Source organism: Lagopus muta, chromosome 20 (assembly GCF_023343835.1).
Source record: "Lagopus muta isolate bLagMut1 chromosome 20, bLagMut1 primary, whole genome shotgun sequence".
Lineage (NCBI taxonomy): Eukaryota > Metazoa > Chordata > Aves > Galliformes > Phasianidae > Lagopus > Lagopus muta.
The window spans coordinates 9,393,827-9,416,464 of record NC_064452.1 but is presented as its reverse complement, the minus strand read 5'-3'; the positions used below and the strand labels follow the sequence as shown (position 1 = coordinate 9,416,464).

The following is a 22,638-nucleotide window of genomic DNA, read 5'->3' as shown; positions in this document are numbered from 1 at the left end:
TCCTCCCTTCTACCCAGCTCTGAGCTCACACTGCCTTCATTAACAGTCTTGCTGAATTTGATGGTCTGAAGCACTTTTGTGAGCCTGTAGTCAGCATGAAAGGTGAGAATGGGGAAGATAACTTTCCCTGATATAACACCTCACACAGCAACAGGACCTACTTCCCTCTCGTCACAGAATGAGCACCTTACAGACAGTTCACCTCTTTTCTCAAAGACCTCCCAGACACTTCTCACCACCATCTTAAAAAAGCCTTGAAATCACCCATCTACCCCAGAGGCTCTCAAATGCCCAATGTCATGACAGCTTGCCAACTCTCCTCCAGACAAGGCTAGGCAGCCACTACGGTGCCCCCATTTGCTGGAGTGTTTGCTCTGCAATGCCCAAATCCACCAGACTGGAGATGATTCCTGCAAGTCAAAGACCACAGCAATGCCAAATCAACACTGACATCACCATTAGTGGGAAGATCCCTTTCAGCACCCAGCCCAGAGGAATTCATGCTTTCCTGATTCTGTTCCTGCCCTGCCTGTACACATGTGACCAAGCACTGAGATTCAACTGCTCTTTCACATATACAACACTCTGCTGGTTTGCCAGCCACTGGATGGCTGCACGCTAGCAGCTTGCTGTTACATTCCCCTGAATGATTCATTCTCCTTCCCAGCAGTACTGGGCAGGAGACGTCATGTACTTACCAGCACTTCTGTCCCTTCACCCAGGCTTTCTAATTCTGCTTCCTTCGAGGAGACAGGCTCTGTGCCCTCACCCGGGAGTTTTGTGCTGCCTGCTTGCTGAGGAGGCACAGTCAGGCATTTCTTGTCTTGTGCAGCATCTGATCCCAGCAGAGAAGTGCCTGAGGTGTGCACCAAGGGAGTGCTGGACAAAGAGAGCTGCAGCAGCGAAGAGGCTTTCTCTGGCAGAGATCGTGCTGAGCCATCGTGGCTGGAGGAGAGATCAGTCAATTTGGCATCTGAGCTACCAGTGGGGACTTTTTGTTGAAGCAGGAGAGCAGCCATGTGGTGCGTGGGTGGGCTGCGTGCAGGCAGAGAGCCCCTGGATTCCCCACAGGGCAGTCTAGAGGTAAAAGTAGTAGAACCAGCAGAATCTGAAGGTGAAGAACAATGAGAGGCTCTCAACAAGACTGAGGAAATCTGGGCTGGAACTGAATCCACTGACTCTCCATACGGGGACATTGTTCTCACAGAAACCTCCCGGCACGCCTGGAACATCTGAAGCTGGGACAGGTCCACAAGGACACTCCCGGCCGTTGGAGAAGTAACTTCTATTGCCTGCAAGCAAAGAAGCAGGAAGCAGTTAATTACAGCGTGCAGCTCAGCATTTCTGAGAAGGGCAGTTCTTGAACCCAAAGTTAGCTAAAGCTGTTTCCACCCTTCTGCACAGTAACAACAAAGAATGAATGGTAAAGAGAAATTGCTGCTGTTACTATCTGAGAAACTGGATAGTCCATAAAGTAAGAGTATCTTCTCTTCTGCTCCAAGTGTAAACCATTTTTGTTCACTGCACTTTAGAAGGCCACCTTTTTTTTTTTTGCCTCTTTTTCACTCTGGCAAAACTTTTCCATATTTGTTTTTTTGACGCATGCTATGGAAGAATTTCCATGACAAACAGCAGTCATCCAACACAGCACCACTCCGTTCAGTGTTGTGCTCCTTTCAGGAGCTGTGGTTTACCTCCCCCATGGCTGATGGCACACCATCATGCACACATAAAACTGCAGGCCACCTGCAATACAGAAAATCCTTGGAGGTTCTTTATTGGTATTCATATTGGGTGTTTGGGCATCTCTCCCTTCACCTATTCCTAATTTAAAGAACTACACCTCACTCCTCAGTTTGAGACAAGTCCCAAGCGCTGCCAAGGCTGTCTGCTTCTCTCTACCCATCCCACAGAAGTTATAACTCACTTTGACACCCAGCAGTGCTCTTTGTGGATTCTCACTGTTGTCACTCTGAATGTGTGTTCCCCACAAACCTACTGCTTCCCCAGGAATCCAGCCACTGCCTAGAGTGAGACAGAGGAGGCTCACACTGATTCTCCAGTTTTGCTGGTGAAGGGTCCTGCCACGGAAACTTTTATTGTTCACTTACATCAAGAGCACATCAGCAATCTTGACAGATGCCTTTTTCTGGTAGGCATCAGCCAAAAAAACCCACCAGCCCAAGCACTGTACCTTTTCTGATATCGTTCCCCTCACCTTCTGTCCATCCGCATACACAGCATAACCGGTGACTCGAACTCCGTTGGAAGATCCTTCAGCATCAATAGTGACAGGTAACCAGCTGATAACAAGGATTCCTGGAGAGGGACCAACTTCTACCTGGACATCCAGAGGAGCATCAGGTGTGCCTGGGAAGGATCAAAAGGATCGTTTTCTTGCTTACCTCACTACAGCATCACAACAAGCTAAACCCCGGTTTGTATCTAAGAGAAAACTCTCACACCAGACCTGCCGCTGCAGAACTGCACTGGAATGACTACACTGGCTTCTTGGGAAGTGACAGACAAAACCAGAACAAGTAAGGTGCTCTGACTCTGGGAAAGCTTTAAAGCACAGAAAACAAAACTTTGCAAAAGTAGCTGAGGCCAAGATGCAGCAACCCTTAGAGCAACATGAGTGCAGGTCACAGCAAACCAGATTGTTCATACCCTGAGAGGCATGCTGCTCAAATCAGCAAAGGGGAGGTCTCTCAAGAGCAGATGAAAACAGAAGAGATAATAAACTCTTAAAATAAAAGAAGTATTAAGACAAAACAGGATACCTCCTCACGCTCTGGGACCTGACAAGCTTTGTTTCCGTTCACCCCAAGGCTTTACACCAAAGAACTGGCAAAGCTTTCTGTCCCAAGCACTCCCTTCACAATAGCAATGGGCACAACTACTCTGATACCTGCTAGCGGGGTAGTGAAGTGTATCACAGCTGAGTTCTGCTCCTGCCCCTCTGAGACCTCTTCCCACAGTGCTCTCAAGGGACGGGCCTCCAGCTTGGCAACATACTGAGTGTTGGGCTGCAGGTTGCAGAAGGTGTACCAGTAGACCCCTGGTTTTGTTATGTCACACTCCTCCCCATTCAGATACACCGCGTGGTTGTAATTGCTGTTGCAGGGAAGCCACGTGACCTCTGCTGACGTGGCAGTGACGTTTCTGACTTTCAGCACAGTCGGTGCCACACACAGATCTTGCCCCACAAAGAAAGTGCATCGCAGTTTATCAGAACTGCCCTTCTCTGTCACACTCTGCACAGACACACGGTAAGCCTTTGTCTTTAAATCCAGCTTTTCAATCACTGCTTTGGTCTGAAAGCCACTCTTCACATTTTGCCGTAGCTCTTCATCCACATAGATATTGTAGCTCTGTATGTCTGGGCAGCCAGCAGGCAACAGCGGTGGTTCCCAGCCTACAACTACGCTTCTGGCAAGCTGCTTGATCAGAGTCAATTTTCTCGGGTAAGGCACTGCTGTGTGACTAACACGTTCCTCCCGGTCTCCTTCTGCTCTACTGACCAACGGACTGATGCTACTCTCTTCAATGGAGAAATCACTCTTATCTCCACTGCTGGTGCTTGCACTGACAAAACTTTTCTCCTGGTATGAACTATGGGTGAGATCATTCAGCTCCGAAGGCAGAACCGTCATGAGGTCATCATCTGAAACTCGCTCAACAAAATTGGAGGGGACCAGCCCTCGCCGGCCATCCATCAGCTCCCCTAAACAAAAAACAGGAAACCTGTTACCACTGCACCTACCATTCAATCTTCCAACCCATCTGTGAAGACAACCTGACAACATCTATACTAGGTCATAACTGCACTGCAGTCAGGAACAAAGAAAGCTCTGGGAGGTTATCCTGGGCAACTTTACTCCATTTCCTAGAGCTGCTCTACTTACATCCTGATGTCCACTGTGAGAAAACTCACTGCTCTACACACTTCACAGTGAGCTAACCAGAAAGTGTTTTATGTAATTAGCTTCATGTTTTTCCCTTGTTTATTATTCTGTTGTTTCTGAACACTGCTCTTTTACTAACTTCAATGTCTTTTTTTCTAGTTTTCCCAAACTATGCACATTGTACATCTTCTCCCAGCCAAACATATTTGGTTTTCACAGTAATTCCTTGTGAAAGTCCAACTTTCCAGCTGCGTATTCAGACCTGGCTCCATTGTTATATCAGCTTATGTAATAAAGATGTCCCAAAAAGACCCACTGGGATGACTGAGAGCACAATATTGATACGTGCAAGAACCATCAAATCAGTGTCAAATGAGCAGTGTGTAGGGGTTGTACATAATTTCACATTCTACCTACAGCAAATCAATTGGAAGCAGGGAAAGCAGAAAAGATTAGTAAAGAATAACCTGTTTATTCTTTAAACAATAAATAAACAAACAAATGAGAAGCTTGGAAATAGAAGGAATGAAAGAGCCAGAACAGTCAAGGAGCAAGCAGTGCAACATGGTATGCATTTGCCTCAGCTCTTGCAAAGCACCTGAGTAAATCAGGACCCTACATCTACAAGGAAACTTCATTACAGATTTACAGTCCAGATTTCCTGCTTTCCATTCCATCTGCCTAATAATCACCTGAGATCGTGTTTTCAAAAGAAAATATGTCAAAAGAGAAACTTGCTGCCAAATGCCAAACAGGACAAAGACTGTGGTTTGGGCTGCTTAGCTTACACCTTACTTGCCAAAAAGAGTACAAAGTAATCAAGACTATCAGTTGCCCACGGTGCTGGGTTCAATATGCAGCCACTGGGAAGAGGGTAAGAGACTACCTGGAGAAGGAATCCATGGGCTATCCTTGGACAGGGAGGAACAACACGCAGATGAAACCTGGAACTCTGTTGAAAGTAGTGGCAAAACTGCCACTGAATTCACCAGACCAGGATTTCATGCTTTAGGCTTAAATTAATCATGACACGAATCAACTCTTCTAACAGGTCCTGCTCTCCTCTCTATTAAACTAACTTTGGACGAAAAACATTTATCTTGAAGTTTCAGGATTCACTAAATTCCTCTCGTTTTTTTCTTTTTAAGAGAGCAAATCTGCACTGCAGTTCAGTCACATTCCTTTTCCACTAGAACACACCTTCAAAGAAGCCATCTTCATCCATGTCTCCATAGATGTAAATGTACTCTCCAGCAGTTAGTGGAAGCTCTGCCTCTGGATTTTCATTAGGTCCGTCGAAAGGATTGTAGCTGAAATAGTTACAACATGAAAACTCACTTCATACACCAGTTTTCACAGCAACACCTTCAAGCTGTGCTGCTGGATCAGCTTACAGCTCAGCAGCAAATTCCACAAAGGTCAAGGCTTCAGTTCAGTGTGTTTGTATATAACTAATACCACACTGCTCCGTGTCCAAACAGCAGGTAGGAATGCTTTTCTGAGTAGCAGAACAGATGTCTTGAGACATCTGAAAGAACAGATCAGAGCGACTCAAGTAAGTGTTTTAACAACGTATGAACTACCTGAGTGCCTGAATGTGTCAAGTAAGCTGTAGGATTGTGCATTTCTAATTAGACATCCTTGGATTCCCTTGCATCTCTTAAATGTACACATCACCCCACATTTCTGGCAAATCAGAGCTTTGAATCGAAGTGCCAAAAGCACATGGAACATACCTCATGCACCACAAAGAATCTCAAAATTCCCATATTTAAAACCCTAAGAATGAGTTGATTTGTGCGAGAAGAATGTTTGTGTATGAATGAAGAAAACATTTGCTGCCTTTTACTTTCTAATTATCCAGTTCTTTGCCTTCAATTATACAACTCCACACTCTACATGGCAGTCCAAAAAACACACTGAAGTGGTAAATAAGTACGTTGGTGATAGGTGGCAGACTCCAGGTAGCTCTAAGTCACCTACCCACAGGTCCTTGAGCTGAGCAGGAGGACTTTTAGAGGAAAGAGTCGCATGAGAAATCTTGTATGCACCTACTGCCCACATCTGTTGTTTAGTCCTTAGAAGGGCTTTCAGCATGCCAAAGAAATGCTATCCTGTCTAAGCTGAGTGAGACTTTACGGGCCTAAAAGCAGCACATGAAGACAAAGATCATATTTGATCTGCTCCTAAAAAAGAATCATCCCACTTCCTCCCATTCCACAGACTAAAAGCTGAATGACATGGCAGTATTCTAGGAACTGTAGAAGAGGATTTGATTTGACCACAGCAGCTCAACAGATAAGCAACAGTGATCTGCAAACTCTGGCTTTATTCTTTGCTTCTTTGTTACTACATTCTGTAACAATCAACATGGATTTCAGCCAAAAGTTTAGATTTGGGAATTCGGTGCTGATGTTTTCCTAATTGGAATAAGATTTCCTTGGAGAAAACTATTAATCCAGCAGAAATCAAACCAGGGAATGGATCAGTTCAAATCTCTGTTTTCTATCCAATACTATTTTTTAAGAAAAGTTGCAGCCAGTGCTGTGCCTTGAGTAGCTAATTGTCTTGCTATGTTTTTGTTGAGTTATACGCACAGGATTTGCTTGTGTAGGAAATAGAAGCCACAAAAAAAAAACCCCAACCTAACAGCAGAGCAGTTAATGCCACAGAACAAAATAACTTGCCTAACCTCAGGGAGCACAAGAGATGACATGATACCTGTATCGAGCCAAGAAGACCTGGAGCTTCGCAGGGCCTTGGCTGCCTGGCTCTGGCATCAGAGAGATGCTGTCAACATCCAGTTCTTCCATTTCACTTGCAGTGTCCACCTGAAATTATAAAATGAAAGATGAAGGGTAAGACATGGCCAAAACCAGAATAAAGGAACACTCAAAGAGTTCCAACAGCAGTGAACAAATCCTCTAAGCTCATGGAGGAGGAGAATTTGGCCACTTGGATAAGGGCTGTCTGGAACTATCATTTTTAGAGTGAAAAAGCAGTACCAAGAAACACAGCTCCAAGCTGCAATTTCAACAGCTCCAGGTGAACATTAGCAAAAGCTATTCACTCAAGAAGGTAATGCAACCTTGATGTCCATAGAGCTGGGTGATCTCAGCTAAATAAAGCCATGGTCACACTGAGGCAGTGCTGGTGGCAGACCCCATGGGAGTGGGAAACCAGACGTGAGATTCTCAAAAGCCCCTTTCACCCTACATATCTGCAGTGCAGTATAATCACTTCCTGCCAGATCCAAGTCTTGTATGAAATATAAATGGTAATCTGAACAGAGGCAAAATGACAGCTGTATCCGATCTCTGCCATTCAGTCAGTCCCCTGTAGCACCTGTATATGCTTCAGTATAACATTTATGTACTTTCAGAACACCAAAGTGCCCTACCAGCTCAGGCCAAAGCTCAACCTAGTCCAAACACCCGGCTCTGATAACAGTAAGTTGTACATACAGAAGGAAACCATACAAGAGGCAGAGCAAGCATGCAGTTCTCATCTTTTTGTGCAGCCTCTCAGTTGCTAGCAGTGACCTACAGAAGAACTTCCAAAGCTGGGTCTGTACCATGAACGTTATTGCCAGAAGAATCTTCCAGATAATTGTCTCAAGCTTTTATGACTGACATTTTGAAACTTCACATCTAATGGCAGCAAGTTACATAAAGCAATCATTCTTTCTGAAGAAATGCATTTCCCTTGTGTTTGGTTGAAATGCTGCCAGTGAATCAATTTGAGCTAATTTTAAAACACACCTCAAGGCAAATGTAGTTTTGATGGAGGTCCATTGCAGGCACCAGAACACACAGCAGATCTTTTTCTAGTACACGAACTGCAAAAGTTAATATTTTGAACAGTTCAGAGACTCTTTTCAAGGTTTTGTGCTCCTTGAAATGGAGCCCTGCACCATGCCCCCAACAAACAGCTGCACTCTGTAACACCCAAAGGCACAGAAGTGGAATAGCTTTTAAACATGTCTAACACCCTGGAGTATTCCCATACTCCTGTGCTGCTGAAGCCAAACACACCACAGATTATCTCCCAAAGAATGACTGTTCTTACGTCTGCATGGAGGCATGGTGGCTCTCAATTCTTCTTTCACACTGAATAACAGCAATCTGTCCCACTACAGAGCTGGCAGTAGTTAGATATGCTTTCCTTTCCAGGTATGACCTTCACTTTGTTGCTGAAGATGACAGCTTCTCAGACCTCACACAGTGGTGGGAGCTGCCTGCCACAGCAGCATCTATCACCAGTGTCCTGGCTCTGTAGCTCAAGTCCTCACTGTCCTCTATTGTACCATGAGGCATTCCATGTAGCCTCCAAGGTTTTAGCACTCAGTGAACATCAGTGGATTAAGAGAAAGTGAGCTGTTTCCCACATCATCACACCCAGCCCTGCTCACAGTGCTAGCTTAGCCTAAGCTGTCACATCAGCTGTACAGCAGTGTATGAAAGACTGCTTAAATGAACCCTATATAAGAGCTCCTGGAAAAGAGAAGCAACTGCCAGCTATTAGATCTTGGTGGCACTAACAGGCAAAGCCTATTAACTTCATCCCTTTGCTAGCACAAACTCAGCATCTTCTCATGGTGTCTTACAAGTAGAATTATCAGACCTAGGAGTGCAAGCAAAGAATCTTGAGTTCCTGAGGCACAGTCCTTCAGCATGCTGAAATTTTGTAACTTTTCCATTTGCTACCATGACTGAGGTGTCACATGGTGTCCTTACCACAGCTTCCCCACAAATCCCTCCAACTGAGCTTCCCTCCTGCCTTCTCCTCCACGCCCACTTGATTCCTTCCTAGAGCACTGCAATACATTCAGATGAGCATTGCAAACGTGGGCATCCAAGGCCTTCTCGATTTTTCTTATAGGCTTTCACTTGGCTCATTACAGTTTTCTTCATTTAGCTAGAGAAATGCAATGCACCTATTCACTATTGGCTAGAAAGGAGAGGCCTCAGTGGGAACTCCCATACAAACCTCTGGTGTTGGGCAGGATTTGGAGCTGTTCTGCATGGATTCTGATTTTGAAGAGCTCGACTGAGATTCGACTTTTTTGGCTTGTTTCTGAGAACTGGCAACAGAAACTGGGGAGCCAGCAGCAGCCTCAGGCACCCGCTGTGATGACTCCGACTCATTGGTCTCCTCATTGTGAACCTTCTTTGTGCTCTGGTGAGCAAGCAATGCAGGACCAGATGAATCTGAAACAAAAGCAATCTATCCATTACTTTTAGCCACAGGCAAAATACAAGATCAGCAGTGAGCATCAGAATGAGCAAGCACCCTTCAGAGTAGCTCAGGTGAGATTCATTTAACAGTGCAACAGACTGAAAACCCTCGGCTCCCTTTAGTCAGAGGAACATCAGGTTCTCTCTGTGACTACAAAACAAACCACGAGTATTTATGAGAGAGAGAGAACCCAAGAGTTAACTAAACATTTGCATTACTTTCTTGACACCTTCCCATCCATCCAAATAACGACACGCTTGACAGAACACCCGCAGGCACCTCCAGCAATTACCCTTCTCCCAGTGAGGCTGTGGGGTAGAGCTGCACAGCGCAAGAGGAAGTTCAGAAGTCACAAGTGTGGAGGTGAGAAGGTCAATTTTTCCTGTCTGAAGTCGGAATTGTTTGAGCTCCTGGGACAGAAGGCTGAACTGCTCTGTTTGACTGCGGCATTGGTCTTCTAGATCCTTCACCCGAGCCTGATAGGAGAGACACGAGATGAGACACAAACCCGCCATATCAAAACCACCACTGGGTCTCCAAACAGCATTTGTCTTTGCTACATCTCTTCAGAAACAGAGTGGGTCTCAAACTCCAAGGACCTAAAGGTACGCCCTGCCCAGGAACAGTCAGTAGGAATTGGCAGCTCTACACCTGCATTACCAAAATCTGTTAGAAGACTGATTAAAAGCACAATTAGGAATTATCCCTAAATGTTGAGTTTGAACTCAATATCCTAACTTAGCCCTGCACATGAAAGAATGAGAGAGTAAAAGACAAATAAGCCTTGGAAAGAAAAAGCCCAATACATCTTTGTAGGTTTACTGGAGCATTAACATCACACCTCCAGAAGGAGCTGCTCTCCCAGTGCTCTCTCTCTCCATCACTCTAGCACTCCCAGGAAGCCCTCATGACTTTATCCTGGCCTCCCCACAAACCCTTCTGGGATGAACTCCCTATTGTCCCTTCAGACCTTGCCTCCTTCCAGGCAAAGAGCATCAGCAAGGCCCACACTGCAGAACGCCTGTGCAATGCAGGCAGCCACACACTTTGCCTTCAGGTCCTACAGGAATGACTTGCTGCAGGAAAACGCAGGCTGAGTACAAGAAAGCTACATCTCAACAAGATGAAATTCAGGGGAGCACTGAGGAAATACTGTAGAGAGGAGAAGACTTATTCCTGCTAGCTAACATCTGTATCTGTTTTCTAGTGTTCTCCTTCCACCATCTCTCCATCTCCCCATTCTGAAACACTGCTGAGTCCTGGCTCTCCTTGCCCAGCCTCACATGTTCCCTGATTGCAAGCATTCCTAGCAGAATGCAAAGGCACCTGTCCCTTTTCCTCCTCTCACTCTGGCCACCATATACCTGCTTGCTCTGCTATCCCAGACAGACATCTCGTCCTTGCTGCTCATGCTCTTCAAGTAATAAACAAATATTAAGTATTAGTGCTGGTTGCAAATTTCCCTATTTCTTCAGTTGAATTCCGTGAGATAGAAAGTCTGTTTTTAAGCAACTCTAAAAATACCACTTCTGACCAGGAAAAGGCTTTCTTTCTGGTCGCAGAGTACTGCACAATTTTACTAGCATGCTCCCTGCCACCTTCCAAGCATGCATGCAGTTTTATCTTAGCATAACATATCTGTTTTAAACTTGTCAGTTTATCCCTTGTTTCCCCTCAAGCAGTAGAAGCTCTCAGTCTTCAGGAACTGCCTGGTGATGTCTCTGAAGGAGTAACTGCTTCTGCACTGAAAGAGAGCAATACATGTCACAAGCAACTCCCAGAAGCGTCTGCATTCTCCACTTGCTCAACTTGCTGACTGAAGTCTCGTTGTGCAGGACTCCTTTGCAACAGAACACGTACATCCTACTTGCACAGGGTCACACAGGGCAAGGCAGGCAGGAGGCTTTAGGGAAGCACTGAGAGGCCAGGGCACAAGGAAGAGGAGCCTAAGGACAAGGCCTGGAGCTGACAGCACCAGCAAGGATCTGGTCCCAGACACAGAAGATAGAGGAGACTTCTGTGTCCACGTCTAACCCTAAAAGGAAAGTAAGAGAAGCCACACGCCAAGCTGAGATTGAGCAGTGTGATTACCAGAAAAGGCTGCAAGAGCAGGGGGCAGAGCTTGGAGGCACAGTTTAACCACCAATCCAGGAATTTAATCTGAGTTTCCTCAATGAGCTAGAGCCAGCTCAGCCCTGTTCTCTTAGGCACCCTCCTGCTCTATCAGAATCTCCTCCTGTAGGTATTCTCCATGTTCCCCTTGCTATCTCTCTCCAATTCTTTTGCACAGTCAATGTTATTTAGTCTCCCCATTTTTCTTCAGACCTTCTCACAGCTCTCTGCAGTCACATCTGAAGGGGACTGCTGAAAGCTGTTTTCTATCAGATACAAACTACTACTTCAATATAAGACCTTATTCTAAATCTGTCGTGAACCAGCACCGCTCCTGGACTGCAGCACCTTAATTATTTCACTAGCTCCTGTTTCTTCCTTGACACTATTATTCACAATCTCTGCTTCCTATCTTCCAACCAATTACAAAACCAGCAGGATCTCTATTTTCTCTGTGACACTTTCACGTTGCCATTGCTTTTAGGTTTTGAAAGAAATGTTTCATTCCAGGACTGCAAACAGTTCCCAGAAGACCTTCAAATACATGCAGCACATGGAAGAAGTGCACAGTTGGACAAAACAGAATTGTCTGAAAAAGCCCAGTGAAAGCTTCACGTTCTAACTGGTTGAGAAAGCAAAGCATTTGAACAGGAAATCCTCCTCTGTGCAACTCATTGTGAAAGCTCCTTTAATTACATTAATTTCTTGAAGGTGACACTCTTGCAATCTTTTCCAGAGTATAATTAAAACAGGAATACCAATTAACTGTCAAAGCCAGGACAGAAGAGAAAAATGTCCTGCTTGACAGGATTATTGCAATACCTGCATGCAATCCAAAGTACTCTGATAGCAAGGAGAAAAGCAAAAAGAGATATAAAATCACATCAGAGGTTACACTAGCCACAATCCTACAACCTGCCAAAGGCAACCGACCCTCAGTTTGAATAACCTGTTTTCTCACTGAGTTTGGGTCTGCCTTATTCTGTGCTGGAATTTCCACCCCCACACAAGCATGTTTTGTTAAACAAAAGCCAAATCCCACATATCAACTCCAGAAATGAGGTAGCTATGCACTTTTTGAGGGTCTCCACAATATGTTTTGAACAAAAAAGATCAGCTGCTCAAGCTGAACAAAACAATTGCCCTCCTCCCTTCTCAGCACACATAGATGTCTAGTTTAAGCATAAGCAGCTGCTCCAATCCTTTGATGAATTAGTTCAGAAAACCTTTGTCAAGAATGAAGCCTCCCCCCCTTAAAGGCTGCTTAGCATCCCAACAAGTAAATACCCAGTGATATAAAAGCAGCACCTGTGTCACCTCTGACCCCGTCTCTGCAGTCACTAAACATTCCAGAAGGAACATGGAAATGTAACATTATATCACATCACTTCCCTGCCATATCCGCCCAACTTGCAACAATTTCAATGCCAGCTAATAGGAGCCAAGCACTCTGGGGATCTCCAATTTATGCAGGTCATGCCCACTCCAGCCACAGAGAAATCTCCTCAATCAGGGACACTTAGCATCCTGCTCCACTCTCGTGGGCTCCTAACAACCACAGAGCAACTGCACAGCGGTGGCCAAAGCAATTCAGCCTGTCATCTCCTACTGTGTGTCACCATTGCTGACAAGGCCGTGGCCTCCTTTGTATGAAATCTCACTGTCCAGGTGCAAAATGAAGCACTCTGCCTTGTCTCGGGTATTTGGATATTCAGAAAACCCCAAAGGTCAGAGACAACAGAAGTTGCTCCCTGTGCCATCACACCTATCCCCATTCTCTTCAGGCATTAAATTATCATATCAAGTTTCAGGCTTTGGTGCTCTGCCTTACAGCTCCAGGAATCCACAGCAAAGCTTTTCTCCAAAGTCATCTTGGAGCAATGAGTCATTGCACCTGCCTGCCCTCCCTGTTACGCTGTCTGCCACCACGGCAAAGTGAAGTCAGTGCTGATGTCACCACACTCACACAGTTGGTCCCAGACCAGCCAATGGGACAAGGTGCTGCCTCAAACCTTATCACTCATTATGCTTGGCCATCACTCAATAGGCAATGGCCACATTTCTCTTTTTTTTCTCTCTTTTTTTTTTTTTCTCTAATAGAAAGTACAGAACCTGTAAACACAAATATCAAATGACATGGACATAAGTATTTTTCCTCCCTGCAGATGGCCCTGGAAATGGAGCAGGTGGATCTGAAGGTGGTTACTTAATGCATCCCTGAAACAGTTGCTGGGCACAGTCTAAATGAAATAAGCCATTTGGTGACAGAGCAGCCTGGGATTTAACAGAAAACTCGATCCCCAATGACTACTTTGCCAGCACAGACAATAATTGTACACAGCAGCTGTGTCAAATCAATACAGTGTCATATTCTACTCAAGAACCAATAAAATCCAGGGCATCAAGAAAATTGGCATTAAGAACAAACAACACAAAGCCTAAAGCTACTAATCCATCTCATTTCCTTTCATCTTACCTCTAGAAGCTGTACTGCTCCTTCATGTTCTCTTTTTGCCTCTGCCTGTGCCTAAAAAATGAGAGACAGAGTAAATAAGAAAGCAGCATACCTAAACTCACCTCTACTATCACCACCACCTTGACAGACACCATTTCAGATTTAAAACACCATACTGACTGAAGACATCCTTGGTCTATGGACAGACAGACTGCCTGTCCTGGGGAAAATCCCCCGGCTCCACTCAGGTACAAGGGTTGGCACACACAGAGACGTTCATCCCTGGCTTCCCTCATTTAGTAGACTCACATGTATTTCCTCTATACACCACTTCTCCAAGGAGGTAAAGTGCAGCAGTCCCACCTCTTTCCAGGGATCCAGAGAGTACCAGTACCTTCTCCCCCATGCTGCATACCTGCTGCAACCGCCTGACTTCCTCTTGCTTCTCCTGCAGGACTAGCAGTGCTTCCTTGTGTTCGGCTTCCAGCAGCTGCCTTCGCTCAGCCACATCTCTCATGTGCTGCAGAACGATTCACGGGCAGTTTTAGGGCAACATTACTGAAATATTGTCCTGTGTCCTATCGTGAGTCATAGAATCAATACATGGCCTGTATTTCACACATCATTAACCAGAGGAGAAAGTAAGAAATTCTTACTAAACCACAGCAACATAAAGAGAATCCTTAAATCAGTGATGGCCACCTTATGTCCCCTCCCACCCAAATCCCTGCAGCAGCCCAAGCCCCTCTGTTGACTTTGGAAGGCCACGTTCCAGGATACTGCATGGCAGAATCCCCAGAGGAGCACCAACTCAAAAGAGTGGATTAGAAAAACCAGTACAACAGAGACAGTCTGTGCCATCCAAAACCAGCATTATGGGTCTGGACAGTCCTCCCAGCTGTGTGGGTCCCACTGACCTTCAGCACCTGCTCTAGATTCTCCAGCTTGGTTTGAAGTCCTTGATTTCTCTGAATTACTGAATCCCGTTCCTTAGTAACCAAAACGACCTGCAGCTTCAGGTCAGCATTTTCAGATTCAACCTGAAGAGAAAGGATTGTCAATTAGCACAAGTAGCCATAGGTATTTGTCGTATAAATAATGGAGGGCAATTTACTTTCATATCTCAAGAGGTTGTTTTGCAGACCTGCTTCCTCCTTGCAATATCAAAATCACCAGCCTCCTCTCCCTCTGGTTTCCACTCAAAACAAATACTCATGTATTTATTGCACACACTGCTTCTCCCACTGGGCTCTCTGTTGCCGGGGTGAAGTAATTGGGATATGAAGCAGCTATCTACTGAAGAGATACAAACAAACCACACAAGCTCTCAGAGCTTTTTTTTTAATTCTAAATAGTGGGATTAAACAAAGGAAAAAACAAGATAATCTGTTCAAACTGCATTTACCTCCTCCATTTTCCACTGGAAGTTCCACTAACGTATTTCGAATCTGCAGTGCACTACGGCTTGATGACTACCAGCAATATTACCAACTAAAGATAAACACCTGCACTAAGTATGCTGCTTACTTCTTCTAAGAAAGTTTTACAGAAGGCAATGTCCCACTTGGCAAACAAGAGCACTGCTTTTTACCTGTCCTGCCCATCCGGCCTTCTCGTTCAGTTGCAAGTTCTCCTCGGCCAGTCGTGCATTTTCACTCTGTACCTCCTGCAGCTGGATCTCCTGTCAGAAACAGCAGGTGTCACTACACCAGCGTCCTCAGACTGACCCTCCCACCTTGTCCTGCAGCATGGCTCCATTGCTCCTGTTGACTGATGGTTCAGAATGCTGACAGGATGCTGCTTGTGCAATGGAAGATATCAGTATACAGCACTGCTCAGGCAGATATCAGCCTCAGTAGCAGATGACCTCTTAAGTTCCTTTTCTCATTTATGTAGCCTCAAAACTGAGAATGAGAAAGCCATTTCCTTGAACACTATCTTCACCCACAATTCATCAACTTTCACTATGGGCTCAAGATCACAGTTTTCTCTACAAAGTTCATTAAAGGAGGAAAAAATATTTAGAAAAATCAAAAAGAGTCTTCAATGTAAACTCGAGTTTTAAATGGCTGTTTCTAGTTTGAAATCAGGAGGCAGTTTGGAGTCAAGAAAGCAACGTGAGCCAGCAATTACTGTGTGATACAGAACATTGTCTCCAAGCAGAAGGGGGAGCACAGACATACAGACAGACACTGTCTCTATTAGTTAAGTCTAGACTACCTGCAGCCCCTTTGTACAGCATTAGAAGAATGTGAGTTTCATAATCAGAAAAGATTCCATGAAGACACACGCATGTATACGTACATTCCCTCACACCACTGTTGGTTTAGATGGCCAAATATTTTCTCAGTATTACTCTTGCTGGTAGAGTCCCAGTTCCAGCTCTTTAAGGTGACGTGGTGCCTTCCCAGTATTGAAAAGCTGCTAACAACAGCTAACAACAATCACCAACGTATTCCTTAAGCATCCCATAGTTACTGAGATAGTGAGAATGAGCTCTGGATATGTAGAACTGACTTGAACTGAGACTCAAGCAAGATGTAAAGCCACCCAAAAGGTCAGTACTCATTGATGAATCCACAGCAGGCATGCTCAATGCACAGGCTGCGTGTTATTAACCCTGTCTGTCTGGAAACCAGGGCATGGGAGGGCACAGAGCAGTGCTAACTCACATGATGGCAAATAATTGTATGCATTTTGATATACTGGCTAAACACAGTCCTGTGAACAGCAAAAAAATATGCAGACGTGTTTTGTGTTTTCACGGCATTATGCAGGTTGGAAAGGACCTCTAGAGATCATTGACACCTGCTGAATGCTGATGGAGACCAACCAGTGCATGTGAGCACAGTGAGGAGGGGATGGAGCATTTCTGCAGTGGTGACAGTGACAGCATATCACCTCTGGTGGTGCACACTTGTGCCAACACAGCATGAAGTCTCTTGCTCACTGCAGCTGAAAAAGCACAGCTAATGGTGATGACTGTGCTGAGAACCAGAGTTTTGTAGCTGAGAACTTGCTCTATCAAATCGTGTTATTGTGCTCTTTGTACCTATTGTAGCTTCAAAGGAAATAAGGATGTATTATTTTTGGTGCAACCAATGTATATGCAGCCCAAGAAAATTCCTCTTAACTCAGTGCAGCCCAGGCAAGCCAAAAGGTTGGACACCCATGAACTGCACATTGTGATTATCATTAACATCACCAGAGCTGTTCAGCAAAGTAGAAACAGAAGGAAGAAATCCAGATGTTTTACTATTACCTGTAAAACCTCCACAAAATGAAACAAGAGGTAAGACTTCATCCAATGAGCAGAAGCACAAGAATATGGCTGTACGTTCAACTACCATCTCAGGTTGCAGAAATCATTTGATGTTTGCCCAGAGTGAATGTGAAAAGATAAAGCATCTCCCCTGACCAGAAGAGGCCATGGAGTTCTATCCAGTGATTTATGGAACTTTACTTAACTCAGCTAGCTGAAGGACTAAATAAACAATTCCAGCTTCAAGAGCTGAAGCCCCACATTTGTGACATTCCAGATTGACACGGGCAAATCATTATTGCAATAAGTAGAACAGAACCCAGGAGAACCACAAAACAACCCAGCTCTTTGCCATTACACTCACACCATTAGGCAACAAGAACACTTACGAGTTCTTTGCATCTTTTATGCTTTTTCCTCACTTCATGCTCAAGGTTTTCACATTTTTTGCGTTTTTTCTTGAGTTCAAATTCCTGCATAGAACAAGCAAAAATAGACCACTAAGACCATGTTCATAAAATGCAGAAGAAATTCAGCTTCTCTGATCCAATGCTACATTGGCTTTTTCTGTTTTCTTAAGGAAATCTTTGCTACAAACATAAATGACATATAAACCCAAAAAGATATATATATATTTTTAAAGGTAGTGAAAATAAAAGACTTTTCAAGTAAAGCAGCTATTCCTCCCTTCCTCAATCCTTTCAGCTTCTAGAAACAATTCTCTATTTCTCAGTTGCAAAAACTGTACTGATTTGTCTAGGATAGGATGAAGGACAGGTGAAGAACAAGTAGGCAGAGCTGTGGAGTGTTTCATACTGAAACACTAGCTGTGCTAAATTAGCTCTTATTCTAATCCAAATGACATCTAACAGACAGCAGACAACCACTCTTTATGTGCCTTTATCTGTGGTTACTTGCTACCACTCCTGGTTCCCCAGGTAGATAAAGATGCCTAAACCTCACTGTGAACTGTCCCATCTTGCTAGAGTCATGCACAGAGGCCATGCTCCTCATGACATCGGTCTTGGGTCAGTCATGTCTGTTCAATGAATGCTGAACCAAATGCACCACAGAATCTATCACTGGCATGGCTTCCTCTCCTTTCAGACTGATGCATACCCCCAGTTCAGCACAATACCTGGAGCTGGCACCCAGCACCACTTTCCATGCAGAGACAGCCTCTGCAGGTTGCATCTAAAAAGACTTCAGTTCCTAAAATCTTTGTCTGGATTCTATGGGTGAAAACTCAAGAAAAACTTGAAGTTCTTCATCCAGAACCAGACTGGCTTTGCTCTGGAAAGAAAGTGCCAAAAGACATCGACCCCTCCTGCACCCGTGCACAGGGCAACAACTCACCAGCTGCTGTATCTGTTGGCTGCTCTCTTGGTCTGTTACTGCATTTTTTGGAGGGAAGTTTTCATGTCCTTCCAAGGCAGGGCCCAGAGGTAGCACACCTGGTTCCACCTGGAAAGCAAGTGAGATCTCAGAGTTCAGAGACAGCCAGGAGCACCAAGGAAGACATTCTCCTGGCCATAGCACCTAAGATAGCAACATCCCACAAGCAAACTCCAAAACAATAATCACAGCTGGAAGATGGTTAGATGGGAGGACACTACCCCCTTAAACAACCAAAAGGGAAAAATCAGCAAAGATCTCAGCATCCAGAAGGCAAGGAAGAAAAGAAGGTATTAAGAAAGGGGCATTCTACCTTGGTTGTTGGTGAGAGGGACAGAAACAACCAATGTGCTGTGCCTTATGTTCCAACACCAAACAGAACACAGAAACAAGGGAAACCCTTCACAGCTACTACAGGAAATGTCTGGTCGATAGCTGACATGGCTCAGTCTGCCCAGACTAACTACTGACAGCAGGACAAGGCCTGAGGTAGGCAGATGAAAAAGGGCCACAATAATACTGTTTTTCTTTAAATGTTGAAGTTATTTTTGATAAGTAGGTTTTAGGGTCAGGAGCTGATGAACATCAAAGTTATGCAGTGAAGAGGCAGGACTTTGTGACTGCACCTCAGCCTGTAACCTTCAGCCACCTGTCAGCAGCAGTGGAATTTCTCATCTCACTCTGAACAGCTGCAGCGAGGGATCGAAGTTACTACATCTGAGCTCCCTTCACAGTCAGTTACCAGGACTGCATCCCAGAACAATACTTACCGAAGTCTCTTTTAACTACTTTGGACTTTAACCCTGGTTTCAACTACAACAATTTTCATGTTGAAAGCCAGAAAACCGTAAGACTCCAGGCAAGCCCATGCTAACAAAGTTTCCAGATTTTCTGCTACAGAGCTGGTGCTTGAAACAGCAGAGTCCTGAAACTCACATCCTGCATTGAGCTTCCTGCACTGATTTGTCTAGGATAGGGACTTCCTGCAGCCCTATAATTAGGGAGACATGGGAGTTCCATTAGGGAAGCCAACAGCTGTTGGCTTCCCTAATGGAACTCCCATGTCTCAACAGCTGGAAATCTCAAGGTCCTCCACCCAAGCCATGGGCCCTTGCATGCCATCATATGTTTTGTCAAAACATTGCATTTCAGTCAGCTTTCATGAAATAATGTCTCAAGGAACACCAGCAGATGCCACCTAAGGTCAGATACCCACTGTGCCAGTTACATGCACTATGCTTAATAAGCCATACTCTCACAGCAGATATGTAAGAAATCTCTGCTTGTTTGTAAGCACTTTTCAGTAAAATGATACATACAATGATTACATTCCTAATTACAGACAACTTTCAAAAACTGTAAAATTACATTTGCCCACTCAGGTCTAATTTCCATCCAAGAACAAAGACAACCTCCCAGCTACGTGCTCACACACTCTTACTGTCCCTCAGAACCCATCACCATACCAGACAACTGCTAAATGAGACTGGCACACATCACGGTGAGCGCTGTGCCCTGGAGCTGAGCCACCTCATTCACAGCAGGGACTGAAAGATGCTCTTTGAACCAGGTGCACGGAACCTGTTCAAGAAAACAGTTAAAAATAACCAGAGAACAGCTGCCCACAGTGAGCACCTATCTTGGCAGAGCCCAGGGACAGAGCAGGGTGAAGCTGTGCTGCTGATGAGATGTCCAGAACGTAGCAGCTTAAGTCAAGCATACAACAGGCACAGATGCACCCAGGCTTTGGCAAATGACCAGACTGTTTAAAGCAAGCAATAAAGTATATTAAAAATGTTGCAGTCTTTCTAGAAAACCCTGTCCTTGGCATGCAGAAAGCATCATCACAATCCTGCCCCCCCTGGAAATGCTGAAGCATCTCCCACCCAACCACAACCTGTCTCCCTGCTGTGCCAGGACAGCCCTGTGCAATGTCACAGAGCTGGACCACAGAACTGATTCAGGTTACAGAAAAAGTGGGAAGAAGGCTACGTTTGCTGGGCTGTTTTTAACCCAGATCCGTCCTCTAGTCCATAACACTCCGCAGCTCAACACAGCCTACAGCAGCATGACTGGAAGAGCAGTGGGAATGTGCAGTGGGAAGTAGGAGGCTGCTTAAGTGAGCGCTACCAGTGTGCTCACTACATTAGTATTGTTACAGAGATAAGCATCATCCTACAACCACAAATAAAGAAGCAGAGAGATCAGAAAGGGAAGAGAGAAAAGGGATTTTCCAACACCACTAAGAGAAGCCTGTTCTTTACACCCTGAGGAAGTTCCTTGAAAGGCAGGGGATAGAGCGCTGACACACTGTGCTACAGAAGGAGACAGAAGAGCAAAATCATTTATTGTACTTGTGGTACCTGTGGTTTTTGCTAACTCAATCCTCAACACCGTACCACTGCACCCACGCACACCCAGGTCCTCACTCCCTGCTCTTTGATGCCTACCACACAGCCTTCTTGCTATGTTCAGCTGGGAAATCTTTGGACAATGAGGACTGACTCCTGATTTTGGAAAAGAGCAGCTACGAGAAAGGATATAATGCATATTCTCTATCATGAGAAGAATCTGACATATTCTGCAGGGTCAACTGAAAATCAAGGTATAAAAGGGCTGTTCAAGGACAACTAGGGCAGAGTAGGACCAAAATAATAAACAAAAGAAGTCTGTGCATCTATCTTCATCATCTGGGGGGTGAGGGTTGACCGTGGCAGAAATCTCAAACTGTGAAGAACAGCTGAGGATTTGTCTCAAAGATCGAAGTGTCAACCAGAAGAACTGTAGAAACCAATATAATAAATATAAACAGTAACAAATTACCGAGATTAGACAATATTCATCTGAATTTAAAAAGAAAAACAAAACAAACCTTTCGCCATGAACGGAATGTCTCACTTTCAGCACCCAGTAAGGATGTGCACTATGCCACCTCTCTAATGCAATGCAAAACAACTGGAAGGTGGTAAAAGTCATGTTTTAAAAGGCTTCCAGTGGGGATCGGGGGAAACACAGACCTGAACATTTGACATCTGAGCCATAGGAAAACCAATCAAATTGCAACAAAGAACATGCAAGTACTTAAACAAAAGGAAAAAAATCAACTCTATGCTACACTCCTGATGCTATAAAATGGGTGAGGAAGGTGCAGCACATACAGCCTGCCTCGTACGCTGCTACAGTGCTTTTTTAAAGGCTTCTTCAGACACTAAGCTGATGTAGGAAGAGGGGAAGGGATTCTCTTGGATAAATGTCTGGGGAAAACAAGAATTGAGAGGCAGCAGGAGCTGTGCACCTCAAATACTGATGTGGTGATGAAACAAACGGTGAAGGGTCCCTGTGGCACTGGGACAACACATCACAGCGTGGCATGGGACAAACGATGCTTCAGTAGTAGCCAATGCTTAGACAACAAGACAAAGGGCTCTATTAGGAAAGGGAAAGAACTTTGTTATGCTGCTCTGGGGGATCCTGCATGCTGTGACACAAAAACGACACAAAGATAGACAACTAGAAAAGATGATGGGTTTTCCCAAGGAGGTTGTGGATGCCCCATCCCTGCAGGCATTCAGGCCAGGCTGGATGTGGCTCTGGGCAGCCTGGTCTGGTGGTTGGTGACCCTGCACACAGCAGGGGGTTAAAACGAGATGGTTATTGTGGTCCTTTTCAATCCAGGCCATTCTGCAATTCTATGAACTAACACTGAATAATGAAAGAGAATCCTCCAAGAAAGAAAAAATGGCAGGAGGAGCACGGCGGCAACAAACCAGAGCTCAGAGCAGCGCGCCAGGCTGCAGGCGTGACGTCCTGCCCCAGAACATCGCAACTCAACGAACGACTGACGGAAGCCCCCAGGCCGCCCGCGGCCCCACGCAGCCCGGCCGTGACGGCACCGCGCTTCCCGCCCGCCCCCTCAGGGCCGCGGCCTGCAGTGGGCCCGCACGCAGGCCGGCCCCGCGGCAGAGCGCGCAGCGGAGGGGCTGAGCCGCCCCGCCGCCCCGCGCCGCCCCGCACCGCAGCCCCGGCGGCCCGGCAGCGCACAGCCCCGCTCCCAGCACCGCGGCCCACCGCGGCCCAGCCTTACCTTAACCTGCCGGCGCGCGGCTCGCCGGGGGGGGGGGGGGGGGCGGCGCCGCGGGGATTGCCGGGCCGGAGCGCTGCGGCCGCGGAGGGGCAGGGCAGGGCAGGGCCGGGCCGGGCCGGGATGGGGCCGGGATGCGGCAGGCTAAGCGTGGAGTCGCTCCGCAGCGCGGCCTGTGCGGGAGGCC

General features: G+C 45.7%; 1 protein-coding gene across 9 annotated transcripts in view; it reads right to left on the bottom strand.

Annotated features, from left to right (window-relative positions):
- Positions 1 to 22,638, bottom strand: part of TSPOAP1 (TSPO associated protein 1) — a 65,236-nt gene that overhangs the window by 22,737 nt on the left and 19,861 nt on the right. For 7 of the 9 annotated variants that reach the window (XM_048967128.1, XM_048967129.1, XM_048967131.1 and 4 more), the window contains 13 exons: positions 18,332 to 18,439; positions 17,365 to 17,448; positions 15,305 to 15,394; positions 14,631 to 14,753; positions 14,129 to 14,233; positions 13,735 to 13,785; positions 9,439 to 9,622; positions 8,898 to 9,118; positions 6,630 to 6,739; positions 5,109 to 5,218; positions 2,912 to 3,727; positions 2,219 to 2,370; positions 699 to 1,292 (listed from right to left, as the gene is read on the bottom strand). In XM_048967128.1, the coding sequence (XP_048823085.1) occupies positions 699 to 1,292; positions 2,219 to 2,370; positions 2,912 to 3,727; positions 5,109 to 5,218; positions 6,630 to 6,739; positions 8,898 to 9,118; positions 9,439 to 9,622; positions 13,735 to 13,785; positions 14,129 to 14,233; positions 14,631 to 14,753; positions 15,305 to 15,394; positions 17,365 to 17,448; positions 18,332 to 18,439 (2,748 nt within the window). Of the gene's footprint in view, positions 1 to 698; positions 1,293 to 2,218; positions 2,371 to 2,911; positions 3,728 to 5,108; positions 5,219 to 6,629; positions 6,740 to 8,897; positions 9,119 to 9,438; positions 9,623 to 13,734; positions 13,786 to 14,128; positions 14,234 to 14,630; positions 14,754 to 15,304; positions 15,395 to 17,364; positions 17,449 to 18,331; positions 18,440 to 22,454; positions 22,486 to 22,638 lie in introns of those variants that run through there. The other 2 variants (XM_048967137.1, XM_048967135.1) reach the window with 2 other exon arrangements.